Below are 18,447 nucleotides of genomic sequence, written 5' to 3'. Positions count from 1 at the left end.
ATAAATTACCTAACAACCAGAAAATAGCCTCAAAAAGATTAAAAGCAGCATGTCCTTAACTTCTGCCAATCCAAATTTACCTTCTCTGATTAAAATTGGACCTTACCAACTGATCTTCTATTTCTCTAGGGCAGCTCATGAACATTTTCTTGGGAGTAAGAGCCATTGAATTCATTGGGATTTTTTCTGAGTAAACATGTAACTCACAGGGCAATCCTAAACAGAATTAAAATGTTAAAAGCCCGCTAATTTCAATGGACTCAGAAGAATGTAACTGTTTAGAATTGCACTTTTACTGATTAAACCAATTAGAACCCAATGCTTTGCTAAAAACATGAACTATTCTATATCATCAGTAGTGGAACAAAAAACAAAATCAAATCCCACTGAATTGCTAGTGCATGCCCAACTATATCCTGGTAGCACTATTACCAACACCATGGTGACTTGGTTTAAATTACATTCTATCATGTCTTTATTAAGTTCTGTGACAAAAATATTCACATCATTTAATGAAGCTGCAAGTCTACCTGAATTGTATATTTACTTGTGTAGGTGTTTACTGTGCTTGTGACTGGTTAGAGTTGCTATTCAAGCTTTTAAGTTAGAGGCGTCTGTGGGGACGGAGAGCCAGTTTGGTGTAGTGGATAAAAGCGGTGGGACTCTAATCTGGAGAACTGGGTTTGATTCCCCACTCCTCCACTTGAAGCCAGCTGGGTGACCTTGGGTCAGTCACAGCTTCTAGGAGCTCTCTTAGCCCCACCCACCTCATAGGGTGCTTGTTGTGGAGATAATAATAACATACTTTGTAAACTGCTCTGAGTGGGCATTAAGTTGTCCTGAAGGGCAGTATATAAATTGAATGTTGTTGTTATTGTTATTAATGTATATTCTTAGAGCACATGAATACCAAAACTGCTCATGTGTCATGAATGTTAAGACAGTGCCTGTCATTTCAAATGATGCAGCTTATGCAGTCTGCTGGCTTTGAGGGGCTGATGACCTACTGTGGACAACTCTGTGTTTCTAGTATATCTTAAAGGTATGTGAGGTGTGGGGTGTGTATTGGAGGCGTAATTTAACAGTTTACAGCAGGCAAAGAAGCATCATCAGCTCAGCAGTGCATGGTGTGTGGGTAGGAATCAGTGGTCGTTTGTACAGAGGTATTAAGGGGAGCGGGGAGAGAACAAATCCCTTTTGTCTTTTCTGAAAGTTTGGAGCTAATGAGCCTCTTTTTATCACCTTGAAAGTGGGAATTGCTCTCAATGGGTCGAATAGTTGCAATACCTTCCCCAAACTGAGTGGTGCTTTCGTGTATCACAGCAAGAGGGACCATTTCCCCCCTAAATCACAGAAATTCATGCAAAACAGATTTCATGTTTGTCCCAGACAAGAACTTATTTCTCAGTGATAGAGGCTCCTGGGGATTTCTTTTCAGAACAGCGGGCAAGCATCAGGCTATGCGATGCAATTCCCATTAACGTGAATATGAGTTGTGTGATTTAAATCCCTATACACAGCACGGAAAATGTACCCCTAAGGGGAAGAATTTACATCTTGGTGCAGATACTTGACAATTCCCTGCACACTGACAGCCATCCCTGCATGGACTGCTGAACAGTTGTTCCCTGAAACTAGACAGGAAACAATACAGATAAGCAGAGTCATATTGAAAGAATGGTTCTGGCAGAGCAGCCCCCCTCCCATTAATATCTAGCTCAGTTCATATTAGTGGCACAACATTTGAAAAATAAAGATGTCTTAGCTTGTGGGGTGAAATGGCTTAACCCCCCCCCCCCAATTTAGTATCACATTTGCTGCCCCAAAGGAAAATTCCTGGGCTTATTCTCTGTACAGGTTCAGAGTTCATAAAATGGTCTCCAAACATGAAATCATTCCAAAAATGTCTGCTGTAGCTCCTGCAGGAGAGAATCTCTGTCAGAAGGATTGGGACAGATGCAGTTGTAACGTTGAGCTTTGCTGGAGATGATGGGTTTTTGTGTGTACGTTTAGAATGGTGACTGGAGGCATGTAGATATGTTTGCCGATCAGTAGGTTTCCCCTATAAGTTGGTTCTTAAGCATCCATCATATTGCTCGTCCAACCAGGGTCTCCTGCAGGTGCCAGCCTGCACATGGGCAAAATCGACAGCAGCCCATACATGGGCTTTCTCTGTGGTGGCCCCTACCCTGTGGAACGGCCTGCTGGAGGTCAGGAGAGCCCCCACTCTCCTGGCTTTCCACAAACGATGCAAAACCGAATTATTCAAAAAGACTTTCTATTCAGGTGGGCTGGATTGTAGAAAGGGGGTCTAAGATGCTTTGCTAATGACTATGAGTTAAGAACCATGGACTTCATCTATTTACCCTATGGCATTATTTATGGAAGTGTACTTGATACTAAATGTACTCATCTCCCACTGTGTAATCTGCCTTGGGGTTCAGTGACACGGGCGGACTATAAATGACATTAACAACAACAGCAACAATAATATGAACAGTGCTGTCTAGAAAATGTACTTCCTGTGTGGATTGATTCATGAAGCTACCGCAAATAGGAACACAGTCAAAAACAAATAATAACAAAGACACTGAAGTGCCATTGTGTGCAATGATATTCAAGACACTGAAGTGCACACAGTGGTACTTCAGTGTTTTTATTATTGTTTGGATTGATTCATGGTTAAGTTGATGGTGGAATGGAAGTTGCTGAACACCTGGTGAAATTCCTCCAGTTCTTATTTCCCATGCGTCCAGATGAAAATGTCATCAATAAATCTCAAGTACAGGAGAGGTGTTAGCGGGTGGAAGTTGAAAAAGCACTGTTCCAGGTCAGCTAGGAAAATATTGGTGTATTGCAATGTGGCTGTGCAGTGGGAGTGTCCATGGCCTGTACTGTTGATTTGATTTGAAGGAATAAATCTTCACCAAATCTGAAGCAGTTGCAGGCGAGGACAAGCTGGCAGAGCTTGGTAGTGAGGTCAGTTGTGATATTGTCAGCGATGGTGTTCCTATTGGCTTGTAGTCCATCTTTGTGGGGGATGTTGGTGTACAGAAACTCAAAATCAACGGTGGCCATTTTTGGAATTAACGGTACTTCTTTGATGTAGTAAGGAACAAAGCCAGAATGATACTGAGGAATAACCTGCTACAACTCCACTGGGTGTCACATACAGCCCCTCGGCTCAAACCAGTTCAACTCATCATCAGCGACTTGCAACTTGTGCTGGACAATGAAATTTTTCTCTCACAGGCATTGGGAGGCAAATCTTTTTTTGCCCACAAGTTGCTCCCTAACCCTTTAAACCACTTCTTGCTCTTAATAATGTACTTCCCAACACTGACATGGACTCTAGAAGCAGAACCAGTATACCAAGACGCCAACTCTGTCCCCATATTTACTCCGACAGCATGATCTTCCAATGTTTTATATGCTACCATGTGTCAGCAATGTCCTTCTCCCTCTGAGGCGGAGGACATCTTGGGAGATTCCCACCGTCCAACCAGGGAGGCAGGAACTAATTTTCTTCCTCTTCCTGTCTGGCGTGTGGGACACCCTCTCTCTCCAGTTCTGTTCCTGCCTCCAGGGAGAGCAGTTCTGCAGCAGACTAGCTCTGCTGCCTTTTTTCTCTCTATCTCCTATCTTTCTTCTTCCTCAAACCATTCTTTACCTTACTCCTTAGTCCTTCTCCTTCCATTTCGTCTTCTTTCACTCCTCTTGCCAAAGAAAGAAAAGAAGAGGACAATATGGTCTCTAGAGAGTCATTGGACTCTGAGGAAAGCTTCATGGAGGAGAATATGGGCTGTTCCTACGGAGCCGTCCTACCGGCGGTGGGAACAAGCCCAGCCGGCACCAGCATGCCTCTGAGGCTGTGTGGTTCCTGGCAAGGAAATGGCCTCGGAAGAGACGCAGGCCTCTCAACAGGCCCATCTTCCACAGAGGGAGCTTGTTAAAACAGCGCGCCTCTGTCAACCAGCTGAGAACAGCGCCACCTGGCGGAGCTCAATTTTGGCGGGAAACAACGCGATGAGTGACTTCCCGCCTAAGCTCAAAGATGTGCTCGCCAGTCTCCTGGCAGGAGAGACACGGCTGAAACGTAATCCAGACACTCAGAGCTCCAGCTGACAAGCCCAGGAGGGCCACGTAAGTGTTCCCCTGAGCGTGTTATACCTCCAGAATTCCTGTCAGCAATTAGACTGACTATGAGGGAGGAGATCCTGTCACTTTGCCAGTCAGAAGCACCTTGGCCCAGTAAAGATGCCAGGAATCTCCTCAGCCCTGGCACCATGTGAATGTGCCCATGCCAATCTCCTGGTTGGAGATTTTACAGCAGGCTTTTCCCCTTTGGATTTAGCCCTGCTTTTACAGCAGGATCTAGCCCTGCCTTTCCCTGTCAGATGGGTAATGTATAAAGGGCTCAAACTTGCCGGTGTCTTTGAATCTTTTAACTCTTAAGACTAACCAGGAGGGAGGAAATAGTGGTGTGGTGTCTACCTCCCCCTCCCTCCATGAGTAAGGCTGTAGCTCTGTGGAAGAGCTTCTGCTTTGTATGCAAAGGTTCCTGGTTTGTTCCCCATTAACTCCAGTTAAAAAGATCAGGTAGATGAGGGGAAAAACCTCTTCCTGAGACCCTGGAGACCTGCTGCCAGTCTGAGGAGATAACAATCCTTCTTCCAGTCCGTCTTCCAATCCGTCTTTCTCGCGCGTCCCTCTGGTCACACGGCCGTTCGAAAACCGCTTTTTTGGGCGGGACCTTTTTTCCCACCCATTTTTTTTATTTTTTTGAGTGTTGAATTCCTTCAGATGTGGAGGAGGAGGAAATATCCCTACCAGAACAGTCAGCCCAGCTGTCAGAATCTGAGGTCTACCAGTATTTACTACCTAAGACATTCTCAGCCTTAGAGCTGTAGAAATTACCCTTGGGGGAGTAGGACCCTTAAACTGGGAACACCAAATCCAACCCAGGGTAACAAGAGTAGCTTCCTAGTGAAGGTTCCTCAGAAAAGGTCCTCCCATTTCCAGAATATTTGGGGAGAAGGTTCAAGGCTGAGTGGTCTGAACCATAAGCCTATTAGCAACCCCCAAACTTTGTCCCAAAACAAAACAAACTGTACTCACTACCTTTCTTTGCTATGAGTTGTTGCAGGTACCTGTGATGGAAACTCCAGTGGCTACACTTCAGTCATCTGGGCTCTGGTCAGAAGATGGGTAAGGATCAGTCAGAGACCTCTTAGACAAGAGGAGAGAGGCCATGCTAACAAGAGCTCACGAGGCCGTGGCCATGGCTAGTAGGCTACAGCTATTGCCTCAATTACCTCCAGAGTGTCAGGAGTATGGATCTGAAAACTGATCCAACTCCTCCCATACAACAATAGCGGTCCCCATTGAAGGGGCAAACAGAAATGTAAGGGCCAGTACCTTCAAGACAGATGTCATCCTGGATACATTTACCTTTTTCTTCCAGGATTATGGTCTTGACAGCAGTAACAAGCCAGCACTCTTGGCTAAGAGCATGGCCAGCAGATTCACAGTCTAAAAATATTGTCCTGGCTTACCTCTTTCAGAGAGACAAGCTATTTGGGGATGCCCTGGGAAAGATCTAGATTGAGACCTAGGACAGAAGAATGTGTTGCCAAAACACTTGTAGTATAGTGGTTAAGTAACTGAACAGTGATGCAGTACTCTGCAGGTTCAAATCTCACTGCTGCCATGAACTTGCCACATGGCTTTGGATAAACCAGTCCTCTCAGTCCCAGCTCTCCACCTGTATTGTGGGGATAATACTTACCTTGTCCCAAGATCAAACAGACAGTTCTCCACAGGTGGAAAGAGATCCAACCTTAATACCCAGATCTCTGAGACAGGACTTGCTAGCTGTCCCTGTGAGAGGCCAACTACTCTTTACCATCAAGCCTGGGTTGACAAACAGGCAGACCTTACAAACAGTCTCACAAGGCTATTCCTTACAATTTGAAAGTGCCCACCGGAAAGGGGTCTACTCAATCTTCTTCACAGTCCCTAAAAAGAATAGGGACTGGAGGGCGTTATTAGACCTCAAGTTTTTTGAACAGGTTTATCAAATTGCATCACTTCTGAATGGAGACTCTGCGCTCAGTCGCAGTGACCAGTCAATCAGAAGAACACGTGACATCTACAGATCTCACAGAAACATACCTCCATGTAGCAATTCTGACAGCCCATCAACAATACCTAAGATTTTATGTGGGGGAAAAATATCAACAGGCTGTTCTGAGCCATCCTTTTGGCCTGTCCACCACACCAAGAGTATTGACAAAATTCATGATCAACCCCATCCATCACGTCTCAGAGACAGGGGGTATTCATGTTCATTTGTACCCAGACGATGTGATCAGTTCAAGTTCAAGAGAAAATCTCACCACAACACTCAATTCACCATTCAGTTCCTACAAGCTTGAACAGCTGGGTTAGATCACAGTCACCAAAAGGGCTTTTTCTATCCCTCAGCAAAGAAAAGGTCAGGAAGACCAAACAGCTGACTGAGACTGTCATCAGAGTGCAAAATCAATTCTCATGGCACTACTGAAACTGATGGGTTGGCTAGTGGCCACCTACAATGCAATACCTTTGGGGTCATCTATAGGCAAGACCACTTCAGACCTTTCTTAGACCTCATTAACAACAGATCATGGAGAAGACAGATCTTCCCATTCAGATACCACTTCAGTCTGAGCCAAGGTCACCAACCCAATGCAAAGCAAAAGATTCATGACCCCTCAAGAACAACAAATATTTACAGGTGTAAGAATCACAGGTTAGGCAGGTCTTTCTATCAATGCCTTAAAAAGGTGAGCAATTTGTGGGGCCTTTTCCAGTTCAGAGATCTGTAGGGACAAGATTGCAGACAAAACATATATAAACAAGCAGGGGGGAATCCAAGACCTCGAGGTGGCACAAGGTGGCAGCAAGGATACTTACCTGGGAGGAAGGTCACCTAGCTTCGATCAGAACTGAACACATCAAAGGCATATCCAATGTCCAGGCAGACTGACTGAGTGGACAACAGGGGAATAGTCCCTTAAGAAACATCTCATCCAATGGATAACATTGCACTTTGCAACACCTCATGGACTTGTTTGCGTCTCAACACAGCCATCTACTACTGAGGTCCACCCACAAGCAGATGCCCTGACATTAGGCCTCCTCTATGTATTACTACCCTTGCCAGTAACAGACCATGCCTTTCCACCCTCCAACAGATGGTGATATTTTCACCTCTCATTCTACTGACCTCTCCGGTCAAGTTACAGCAGGGATCGATTTGGTCCTATCATTTAGACTTACTCTGCTTGTTGTGGAAATTGTTGCTCTCTGCAACCAGGGACTAGTCCACCAGCTGCTTGGGTTTGCCTCTTACCATAGGCATGTAAAGAGTGCAACCTCACTTGATCTTTCCCTAGTACTAAACTGATGTCTCTGCTGAGAATAATGTGTCAGCAGTGAGAAGGTCTTATGCGAGACTGGAAGTTCTTTATTTGTAAAGACATAATAATAATAATAATAAAAAGAACAGTTGGGCAAGGCACCAGACTTGGGCCCAGCCTACTGACTACTAAAGCACTATGAAGATAGATACAGAATACAAGTTAGCATGCACAATACAACAACATTACAAGATAACTACAGAAAAGAAAACTCCCCCCATTCCAGAGCTCTGGGACCCCCCCCCCCATTGCACAGCCGCAAAGGCTAGCACTAGCCTTTGCGTGTTGGCAAGTGAAGGGTACCGAGTTCTTGTTCCATCCCTCTTTTATAGGGAAATATCAAAGACTTGCCTCATTAACATGTTAATCAATCGCATTGTCTTTGTTCTTGAAAGACAGTTCCGTCGAAAGTCCTTCATGTAAACACAGGTCTACACATCCTTTACCTCTGTGATAGACTGCATCTTTGATATGTATTTGACTACATTGTAAATTACACAGGAATGTTCACACTTCACTGGCTGAAGATTTTAGACACCTTGTTTTCCTAAAGATAAGCTGTTTGTTGTTTACCCTTTTGGTGATTTATATGTAGAAGGCCAGAGGACCCTTAAAGAGGTCTCAAACAATTAACTTTTATGGTCTCATCTGTTTCCTGCGCAGGGGTGAGACCTTCCCAGGAACTGCGACTTTATTCTGCAGGGACAGAGCTTTTGGAAGATTTCTTTTTTCCCAAACTCTAGCTGGTTCTTTATTTCTAACATGGGCCAAAAAGGCCTGGTTCCGACCCACTAACAAAATTCTGACAACACTGCTTAACCAGGTGGAAATAGAAAGGAACACCTTCCTAAGATGGAGATATTCCTGAGAGGTGGCCAACACTCTCCTAGTATTCAGAAAATAGTTTATGCTCAGAATTTACAACTCCTATTGGAAAGGAGCACCCAAGATGTCCTCCACCTCAGAAGGAGAACGGACCTTTGGACACTTACCGTGAAGGGTCCTTCTCCTCTGAGGAAAGGAGGACATCTTGCCCTCTGTGGGTCTTCATCCTCCTCTACCCTGCTGCCTCATTCTTCTACCTCCTCTGGGTTATGCTTTATTTACAGTACATGTTAATGCAACAGGTGTTTTTTCTCTCAGTATTGACAGTTGCTGAATGATAAATTCAATGTTACTGCTTTGTGGAGTCACCTGAACTGAAGAAAGGGTGTCCCACATGCTAGACAGGAAGAAAATTAGTTCCTGCCTCCCTGATTGGACAGTGGGAATCACCCAAGATGTCCTCCTTTCCTCAGAGGAGAAGGACCCTTCACAGTAAGTGTCCAAAGGTCTGTTCTACTCTCTACGTTGGTCAAACAGGTCAGTCCCCACACAAAAGAATAAATGAATATAAATCTGACATTAGAAATTACACCACTCAAAAACCAGTGGGACAACATTTTAATCTAGGACATTCCATTGCTAACCTAAGCAGAGAAATTTCAAGAGGAGACTATAATGTAGTGTTATCAGTCCCTTGGTAGGGGCAGGGACCCCTTGCTCCCAGCTTCCACCCCAGCCACCTAACCAGGCCTGTGGGTACGGGGAGGGGGGAGGTATGGGAACTGGCCTAGGAACTTCACAGAGTACCTCTGTGTGTTCTGGAAAACTCCTGTGTCATGCCAGGAATAACATCATTCCCAGTGCAACACAGAAGCAATGGGTCACACGCAGAGCTGATTTAGTAAAAATTGGAGTCCATTTTTTATCAAATCAGCCCACTGCTCAACCTGTGCTGCATTCCCAGTGTAATGTGAAAATGCTTCAGAGCATGAGTTCAGCCCTCCCTTTGGGCCACCCCCCATAGCTCCCCATCCCTCACTTCCATGCTGGGGGGACCTGGCAACCCTATTACAGTGTGAGATCACTGAAATGGAGTTCATTCACAAATTCAGAGAAATGGACCCCCCCCGGGGGGGGGCTGAATAGAGATTTAGGATTCTTATCTCACTACTGGTGCTAATTTCTGCTCCAATCGAGCTGCATTGTGCCATTGTATCTTTAAATCCTGACATCTTTTGCTATGCCCCCACATCTAAAGCTGCATTGTGCTTTTACATCCTGATGTCCTCCCTTGTAATACCTTGACTGAGTAAAAATTGACCCCAAACACTAAATTGGGGGCCAGTTTTTACTTAATCGGCCCCTGGCGTGTCCTGTCCTGTCTAAATTATTCTAGGAATGATGTCATTCCAAGCACAATGTGGGGACACTCCAGAGTACACGGGGGTGTCCTTTACTCCCACTCTGGTGTTCCCATACCTTTCCCTCTTTGCCAGCCAGGTGAGTGGTCGAAGGGGGCAGAGATTGGGGGCTGAGGATTCCCTGTCCCCACTGGGGAACTAGCAAGCCTAAAGACACCCAACCACATGTTTCCTACTGGCTAATTTGACCTCAAGATAATTTGGGATTTTCTGAGCACTTATGGACGTTTTTGAAGTTTAAAAACATAATACTCCACTCTTTCTATTCTGATGTTTATTTGATAATTGGTAAATGTGAGATAACCAGGGGCCTGGACCACAACGTTGTTGTGGAATTTTCTCCTGTACCACCTCCCCAATGAATTATGTCAATGGTCTTGTTATTGTGATTGTACTGAGGGTAACTCTCGATGTAAATCTTTGTTATTGTTTAGAATTGACCTGTTATTTTCACTGGGTATCACTTGTCAGTTAGTGTTGTTAGTTGACTAGTGCTGGCTGGTTTATGTTGCTTATTGTACATCTAGTTTATCCTGCAGTTTTTAATCTTATTATTGACATGTGCCTGCTTGGACATCGCATCCCAGTGATATGTAGGGCTGGGAGATATGATGGTGGGAGGATAGTTTGAAAATGGGTATCGACATACAGGTATGCTCGGAACCCTTCTAATTCCCACTCCATCCTTAGGAATGATAATATGCAAACATCTGGGATTCCCTTCTCTTCATCCTTTATGCTGTGCATTGCCAGATCCATAAAGAATAAGATCTCTATCCTGCGTGATATCATCCCTCAGGGAAATTTTGATTTGGCTTGTTTGATCAAGACCTGGTTGAGCGCTGATGAGGTAGTCTCTCTTACTCAGCTGACTTCTCCAAATTACTCAGAATTGAAGGACAGGGAGGTGAGGTTGCAGTTCTTATCTGAGATTGTTTTTCCTTACAGAGCATCCTTGCACCAGAGATCTCTGGTGTTGAGTGTATTGGCCTAGTGTAGGGTGCTGGGGAGAGATCGGCTATCCTGCTGGCATACTGTCTGCCTAGTGCATCAGTAAATTCCCTGCTGAGACTTACGGAGCCTCTCTCTCTCTCTCTCTCTCTCTCTCTCTCTCTCTCTCTTTCAGGCTCATAATATTTTATTTGTTCATTTCTTGCACTTGAGGTATTCTTCGATAACATCTTTGCCCTGAGATTCTTTGCCATAGTCTTTTACAACCATGCAACTGCAGTCCACAACTTTGCAGGGTTTTCCTTTCTTGATTTGGTGTTCAGCCCAAAGTGCTTCAACAAGCTTATCATACATGGGCTCATCACAGTTTGATGCAAGAGCACAAAGGTGGGCTTGGTGTTTGTCTAAGGCTTTGGCAGCTTCACAAATTCCACGGGCTAAACCATCATGGATGAGTGCGATCTTAAGCACTTCTTGAAGGGCAGTGTTAACATCCATTACACCTCCAGCAGCAATGCCTTCCTTGGCTGTGGTTGGTGGTAACGCTCCTGCCCGGGGTTGCTCACAGCCTCCGCAAGCTGACGCTGGAAAAGGAAGTGGGGGCTGTCTCTGAGTGGGCGTTGCTATTTCCATGACTAGTCATCTTGGGGGACTTCAACATCCACACAGACAATGCCTTATCTGGGGTTGCCCTTGTTCCTCTTCTCTCCTGGTATACCAAGAAAATTAGAGAATTGAAGAGGTTGCTCGGATGGCTAGAGTGAACCTGGCAATAATCTCATGATGAGGCTTCAAGAACATGTTATAGGGCCAAATTGAATGCCTGTGAGGTTGCAGTGAAGGCAGCAAAGAAGGCTCTGAGTCCACTAGTTTGCATCCAATGCAGTTATTTAAGGTGATTCACCAACTGACTTCTCAAAGGGTGGAGTCCCAAAATGATACTGAATTGGCATTTAGCTGTGATGTCTTTGCCACCTTTTCTGGGAACAAAATCTTGATTAGGACTTCACAGGGAGCTTCAGCCCACTCTCCTTGTCTGATGTTGACACGGTCCTGGTTGCTGTGAAATCAAGAATTTGCTCCTTGGATCCCTGCCCCTCCTAGCTGGTGAAAGCCTGCAAGGAGGTGGTGGTAGGCCCCTTGAAGGAAATGATGAACTTATCCCTCACTCAGAGTTGTTTCCCTAACTCCTTGAAGGAGGCTATAGTTAGACCTTTATTGAAAAGTCCCTCTTTAGATAAAAAGGACCTAGCCAATTACCACCGAATATCTAACGTGCCATTCCTGGGAAAGGTAATTGGGAGAGCAGTTGCTGAACAGCTCCAGGCCTTCCTGGATGAGACTCCTGCACTTGACCCTTTCCAGTATGGCTTCAAGTCTGGGTTTGGGACTGAGGCAGTGCTTGTTTCCCCAATTGACAACCTCTGTCTTCAATTAGATAGAGATGGTTTAGGACTGCTGATATTGTTAGATCTCTCAACTACAGATGGGCATGAATCATAAAAAAAACCGAACCATGAGGTTCGTGGTTCGTGTGTTTTCATAAACCAAGAACCACAAACTGGGGCAAGTTCACAAACCAGTTCGTGGGGTTTAAATGCCCCTTTCCGGCCTCTTACCAGAGGCAGGGAAAGAGGCATTTAACAGTTTAAAGGGCCCTTTCCTACCTTGCAAGGGGCAGGGCCCTTTAAACTATCAGCTGGTAGGTGGTGGGGGAAATCCTCCCCACCGCCTGCCAGCTGATAGTTTAAAGGGACCTGCTGCTTGCAAGCGGCAGGGCCCTTTAAATGGCCTAAACCCCAGCCCCTACACTTACTTTGCCCAGCTGCCCTGCGGGCCCGCAGCATCCTCCCCCTCCTCCCACGAGGGGCAGGAAGGCCGTTTTTGGCCTCTTCCGCTGCTGTGTGGGCCTACAGAGCGGTGGAGGAGCCCGAAAATGGCCTTCCCGCCCCTCAAATGACTGCCGCAGCAGAGTAATTCGATTCGTGCCCATGTCTACTCTCAACCAATACTGACACGATCATTTGATCTTAGTCAACCTCCTGACCTCTCTGAGGGTTCAAGATACTGCTTTAGCATGATAGAAAAGAGTCCAGTAGCACCTTTAAGACTAACCAACTTTACTGTAGCATAAGCTTTCGAGATCCACAGTTCTCTTCATCAGATGCATGGAAGGTAAGAAGAAACCAGCCAGATATATATATATATAGGTGGTGAGGGGAGGGGGGAGTAGATGCAAATCAGTTTGCTTTTGATAATGAGATCAGTTTGCTTCTGTTAATGAAATCAGTTACTTCTGATAATGAGGTAACCATTCATAGTCTCTATTCAATCCAAGTCTGACTGAGTCAAATTTACGTATGAATTCCAATTCAGCAGCTTCCTGTTGGATTTTATTTTTGAAAGGTTTCTGTTGAACTATGATGACCTTTAAATCCTTGATGGAATGTCCTGGTAGATTGAAGTGTTCTTCCACTGGTTTCTGGATGTTGCCATTTTTGATGTCAGATTTGTGTCCATTTATTCTTTTGTGCAGAGGTTGGCTGGTTTGTCCAATGTACAGAGCAGATGGACATTGTTGGCACATGAGGACCTATATGACGTTGGAGGATGAGCAGCTGTAAGAGCCAGAGATAGTGTAGTTGACGCCATTGGGTCCTGTAATTGTATTCCCTGGGTAGATATGAGGGCAGAGTTGGTATCTGGATCTGTTGCAGGGTCTGGTACCTGTGTTGGTGACTCTGCTAGCTGATTCATGGTTGTTAGTGAGAAGTCATTTAAGGTTGGGGGGCTGTCTGTAGGCAAGGAGAGGTCTTCCACCCAGAGCTTGTGAGAGAAAGGCATCGTTTTCCAGGATGGGTTGTAGATCACTGATGATATGTTGGATGGGTTTGAGCTGGGAACTATAGGTTCATCTTCGTTCTTCTGTGCCTCCACACATGGGGACTGCGCAGGCGCAGGCCAGCCGCCGGAGAATTTTCTAGAGCTTCCAAGGCTCCGAAGGGGCCGTTTGTCGCGCGCCTCAGCGACCGTCTTCCCGCCCAAACGGTCACGTGATCCTACAGCGACCAACGGCCCCTTCCCTCAGTTCTCTTCTTGCCGCCGCTTGGAGAGAACGTGAGCTTCGTTGCTCTGTGCTTTTTTGTGCTTCGTGCTTTATTCTGACTGATTGCTTGGCTTTTGAGTGGACTCGGTAATTTGACTCGGACTGTTTTTGACCTTCCTTTCGCGTGCCCCTGAAGATGGCCTCAAAGGCTCTCTTCAAGCATTGCCTCCAATGCCACACGAAAATGGCCAAGACCGATGGCCATGAACTGTGCCTGTTCTGTTTGGGGGAGACCCATTATGTGACGGCCTGTAAAATTTGCCAGGGTTTCACCAGCAAGGCCCGGCAGGAGCGCAAGGCCCGACTGAATTCCTCCCTGTGGCAGAAGGTCATGTCCGGAGGCGCTCCGTTGCCCTCCTCCAAGGCCGGCCCAAGCCCCTCTGCCGAACGGCATTCCAGAGCTGGCTCAGTGGCCTCCGCGAGGTCGGGGTCGAAACCGCGTCCCCCGAGTACCTCGGCGTCGAGAGCGGCCTCTCCAGCGCAGGGACCGGTGCGGCCGCCCCGTAGCGCGTCATCTACCAGGTCGGATCCGAGACCTACGTCGGAACCGAGGATCCTGGTACCGAGTCCCCGGTCGGAACCGACGTCCGGATCGGTTCCGATGAAGCCTAAGAGGTCGAAGCCGAGGTCCCCTTCGAAGGTGAGGAGCGCGTCGGTTCCGAGGTCTTCTTCGGAACCAGCGAAGAAGAAGAAGAAGACCAAGCATCATCGGTCGCCGCGTCCCGCTCCTCAGGAGGAGGTCATCGTGCTTCCTCACACGCCTTCCCCTCACCTGGGCTCCCCGGAGCCAGAAGACATCACCGTTCCTGTGCCGGATCCGATGGCCTTCGAGACGGTGCCTGCGGAATTCTCGTCGGGGCCGGAGCCGAGCCCGCACCGTCGGAGCCGACCATCGCTTCCCCTTCGGTCGCCGAGGCTGGAACCGAGCCCGTCTCCTCGTCGGAGCCGTCCGTCGCCTGCCCGTCCGCCTCCACCTCCGGTCGGTCGTGAGCGGCATGGTTCCGGGGACAGTGTCCGATCAGTCCGGTCCACTGCGTCCCGGCATCGGCAGGCTTCCTACCTCCCCTCGCCATACTGTTGCCAATGGGAGGGGGCACCTGCGGGCTTCTCCGTGTCGGAACCGAGGCCTTCGACATCGAGGTCGGCGTGGGCTCCCCCTCCGCTCCAGGTTCCGGAATCCCAGCTCGGTTCCGATGAGGAGGATGTGGAGAGCTTTGGCGGCTACCAGTCGGAGTCCTGGTCCGAACCATCGCCGGCTGAGGAGCTAGTGCCATCGGCGGACTCGCCATTCGAGGACCTCCGCATCTACGCCGACCAGATGGCAAGGATGGCCAAGGCTCTCGAGATGGACATCTCCTCGGCAGTTCCCCAGACCAAGGACAAGCTCCTCAAACGCATTTACGGAGACAACCCGGCGTACGTTGGCTTCCCCATGCTCGAGGGTATTGAGGAAATCGTGGAGAAGGTATGGCAGGTGCCCTGTGATCAGCCTCCAACATCCAAGAGGATTGAGCAGCTCTACAAAATCAAGCAGGGTACCTGGCCGGCGCTGGTGAAACACCCTCCACCTTCCTCCTTGGTCACAGAGGAGTTCAACCCCAGGCGATCGGGTCACTCCTCGGTGCCTGCCGATAAGGAGGGCAAGAAGCTGGATGCCATGGGCAGACGCCAGTACATTGTTTCTTCCCTGGGTCTGAGGATTGCCAACTATCAGACCATCATGGCAGGGTACCAGCTGTACCTCTGGGAGAAGTTGGCATCCTATACACGAGACCTCCCTCCTGAGCAGAAGGCTGTGGTGTCCCTGCTGCAGACAGAGGCTGTGAGGCTGTCTAAGCAGCAGATGAACGCTGGGAGCCACGCTGCTGACACTGCTGCTAGAGGTATGGCGTCGGCGGTGGTCCTCAGGCGCCACTCCTGGTTGCGGTCTACGGCCCTGTCCCAAGAGGTACGTTCCAGGGTGGAGAGCATGCCATTTGAGGGGGACTCGCTGTTCTCCAAATCGACCGACGAGACCCTGAAGAAAAAGAAGGAGGACCGGCAGACGGCGCGGTCTTTGGGTCTGGCTCCAGCGGACAAGCCCTCCTCCAGGTCACGGTACGCTCCCAGGTCTGGCCCTTACCACTACCAGGGCAGATACCAACAGCAGCGGCCGGGCTACCATCAGTATCCTGCCTACCAGCAGCGGCCTTACCCTCCCGCACAACAGCAGAGGAGGCGTCGGCCCTTCAAGCCTCGTCAGGCACAGCAACCAGCCCAGCAGAAAGATCAGCAGGGCGCCGGGAGGCAGTACTGACGGGTCGCGCCAGCCGTATCCCCGAACTTTTCGGACAGACTTAGTCCACTCCTCTCTGAGTGGGAGTCAATAACATCTGACTCATGGGTCTTAACTATTGTTGAACTGGGATACGGGCTGGAGTTCGTTGAGCTGCCTAGATGCAGTTCACCCCTGACAGCTGTCAATAACACTATGGCCGAGCTGGATGCGGAGATCGTGTCGCTCTTGGCCAAGGGTGCTGTGGAAGAATTGCCCTATGAGGACTCTGTAAAGGGTTTCTTCTCTAGGTTCTTCCTGGTCCCTAAGAAGGATGGGGGTTTACGTCCCATTTTAGATCTGAGGGGCCTTAATGCCTTCCTCAAGGTGACCAAGTTCAAAATGGTTACGTTGGCGGCGGTGATCGCCTTACTGAAGCAAGGGGATTGGTTTGCGGTTCTTGACTTAAAAGACGCATACTTTCACGTGGGCATACGGGAGGAGCACAGGAAGTACCTGAGTTTTGTTTACCGGCATAGGGTTTTCCGGTATAAGGTGCTCCCCTTTGGCCTGTCCACTGCCCCACGAGTGTTCACTAAATGTGTGGCCCCTGTGGTTTCCTTCCTATGGGAAGAAGGCTGTACCATCTTTCCGTACCTCGATGACTGGCTCATCGTGGCTGAATCAGAGTCTAGGCTGGTGCAGGACATTGGCTTGGTACTTAGCACTTGCCAACGCCTGGGGCTCCTGGTGAACTTGGAGAAATCCAAGCTGGTGCCCAGCTGCAAGGTGTCCTACATTGGTGCGCTTTTAGACTCTGTGGAGGGTAAGGCCCTGCTCCCCTTGGAGAGGGCTCGGTCCCTAAGGGGTCTAGTGTCCATGTTTAAAAGGAACCGGTTCCAGTCTGTGCGCACTATCCAGTGCTTACTAGGGCATATGGCAGCGGCCACCTCTGTGGTGCCTTTCGCTAGGCTGCGTATGCGCCCTCTCCAGAACTGGTTTGTGCGGAGGTATGATGCTCTACTGCACCCTCCGTCCCTCAAATTCTCTATCCCGAGGGTCATCCTCTCCTCCTTGGACTGGTGGCTGTCTGATGACAACTTGTTTAGAGGGACCCCTTTCGGGTATCAACACCATGACATCACGGTTACCACTGATGCCTCTCTGTTGGGATGGGGGGCTTACTGTGGTGATGTGTCGGTGCAAGATGTCTGGTCTGACAGGGAAAAGACCCTCCATATCAATGTGCTTGAACTAAGGGCCATTCGTTTCGCACTTGTGTCTCTTACAGCACTGCTGAGAAATCGTCATGTCTTGGTGCAGACGGACAACACGACTGCCATGTACTACGTGAATCAGCAGGGGGGCACAGTGTCCATGGCCCTGTGCCGGGAAGCCACACTCACTTGGCAGTGGGCTATCAAGAACGGCGTGTCGCTCCGTGCTATACACGTGGCTGGGTCAGACAATGCCCGGGCAGATGCCCTCAGCAGGGCCCCTTTACTAGACCACGAGTGGGAACTGAACGGCGAGTGCATTGGGCCGATCTTCCGGATGTGGGGTCATCCAGTGATAGACGTGTTCGCCACTGCGGCGACCACCAAGGCCCACACGTTCTGTTCCAGGGCAGGGAGCGACCCCCTCTCTATTGGGGATGCCTTCCAGTTTACGTGGACGCAGGGCTTGCACTACATGTTTCCTCCATTCCCCTTGATTCCCAGGGTCCTGTGCAAGATAGAGGAGGACGGGACGGACTGCATCCTAGTGGCCCCCTTCTGGCCACGGCAGGTTTGGTTCCCGAAGCTCCTGCAGATGTCCCAACGGACGTATGTGAGTCTGCCCCCTCGGCAAGACCTTCTCCTAAACGGGAGCCTGGTCCACCACGATCCCAGGAAGCTGCACCTAACGGCTTGGCGGATCGTTCCTCCCCGATAGGCTTTACTGACGAGGTACAGAGGGTCCTCCTGAATGCTCGTCGGCCATCCACTAGGCGCGCTTATGCGGCCAAGTGGCGCAGGTTTGAGCTCTGGGCACTTGCCAGAGGAGTGGTGCCTGACAACAGTCCCTTGGGGGTTGTGTTCGAGTATTTGTGCCACTTGCGTGGCCTGGGCTTGAAGGCTTCCTCCCTCAAGGTCCACCTGGCAGCGATATCAGCTGCTCACACCCGAGTTGAGGGTGCTACGGTGTTTTCTCACCCACAATCCCGCCAGTTCCTTAAGGGCATGTACAATCTTTACCCACCTGTATCAGCGCCAGTGCCTCAGTGGTCGCTGTCCTTGGTGCTCTCACGTCTCATGTTGCCTCCATTTGAACCTATGGCTACATGCCCCTTGGATATGCTATCCTACAAGGTAGCATTCTTGGTGGCCGTCACATCGGCCAGAAGGGTCAGTGAGCTGTCTGCACTGCGGTCTGACCCTCCCTTTC

General features: G+C 48.8%; 2 protein-coding genes across 2 annotated transcripts in view; one reads left to right on the top strand and one right to left on the bottom strand.

Annotated features, from left to right (window-relative positions):
* ANO2 (anoctamin 2) overlaps positions 1-18,447 on the top strand; it is a 252,858-nt gene that overhangs the window by 49,984 nt on the left and 184,427 nt on the right. The gene's annotated exons all lie outside the window — the stretch shown is intronic.
* LOC129344188 (40S ribosomal protein S12-like) lies at positions 10,856-11,182 on the bottom strand. Its single transcript, XM_055000716.1, has one exon. The coding sequence runs from the start codon at positions 11,156-11,158 to the stop codon at positions 10,856-10,858; it is 303 nt and encodes a 100-aa protein (XP_054856691.1). The 5' UTR covers positions 11,159-11,182.

The sequence above is a fragment of the Eublepharis macularius genome, chromosome 16 (assembly GCF_028583425.1).
Source record: "Eublepharis macularius isolate TG4126 chromosome 16, MPM_Emac_v1.0, whole genome shotgun sequence".
Lineage (NCBI taxonomy): Eukaryota > Metazoa > Chordata > Lepidosauria > Squamata > Eublepharidae > Eublepharis > Eublepharis macularius.
The sequence above is the reverse complement of the archived record's forward strand: the minus strand, read 5'-3'. Positions and strand labels throughout refer to the sequence as shown.

What these genes read in the sequence shown, in the direction of transcription:
- LOC129344188 (XM_055000716.1), bottom strand. Translation starts at nt 11,158, where the DNA reads ATGGATGTTAACACTGCCCTTCAAGAAGTGCTTAAGATCGCACTCATC.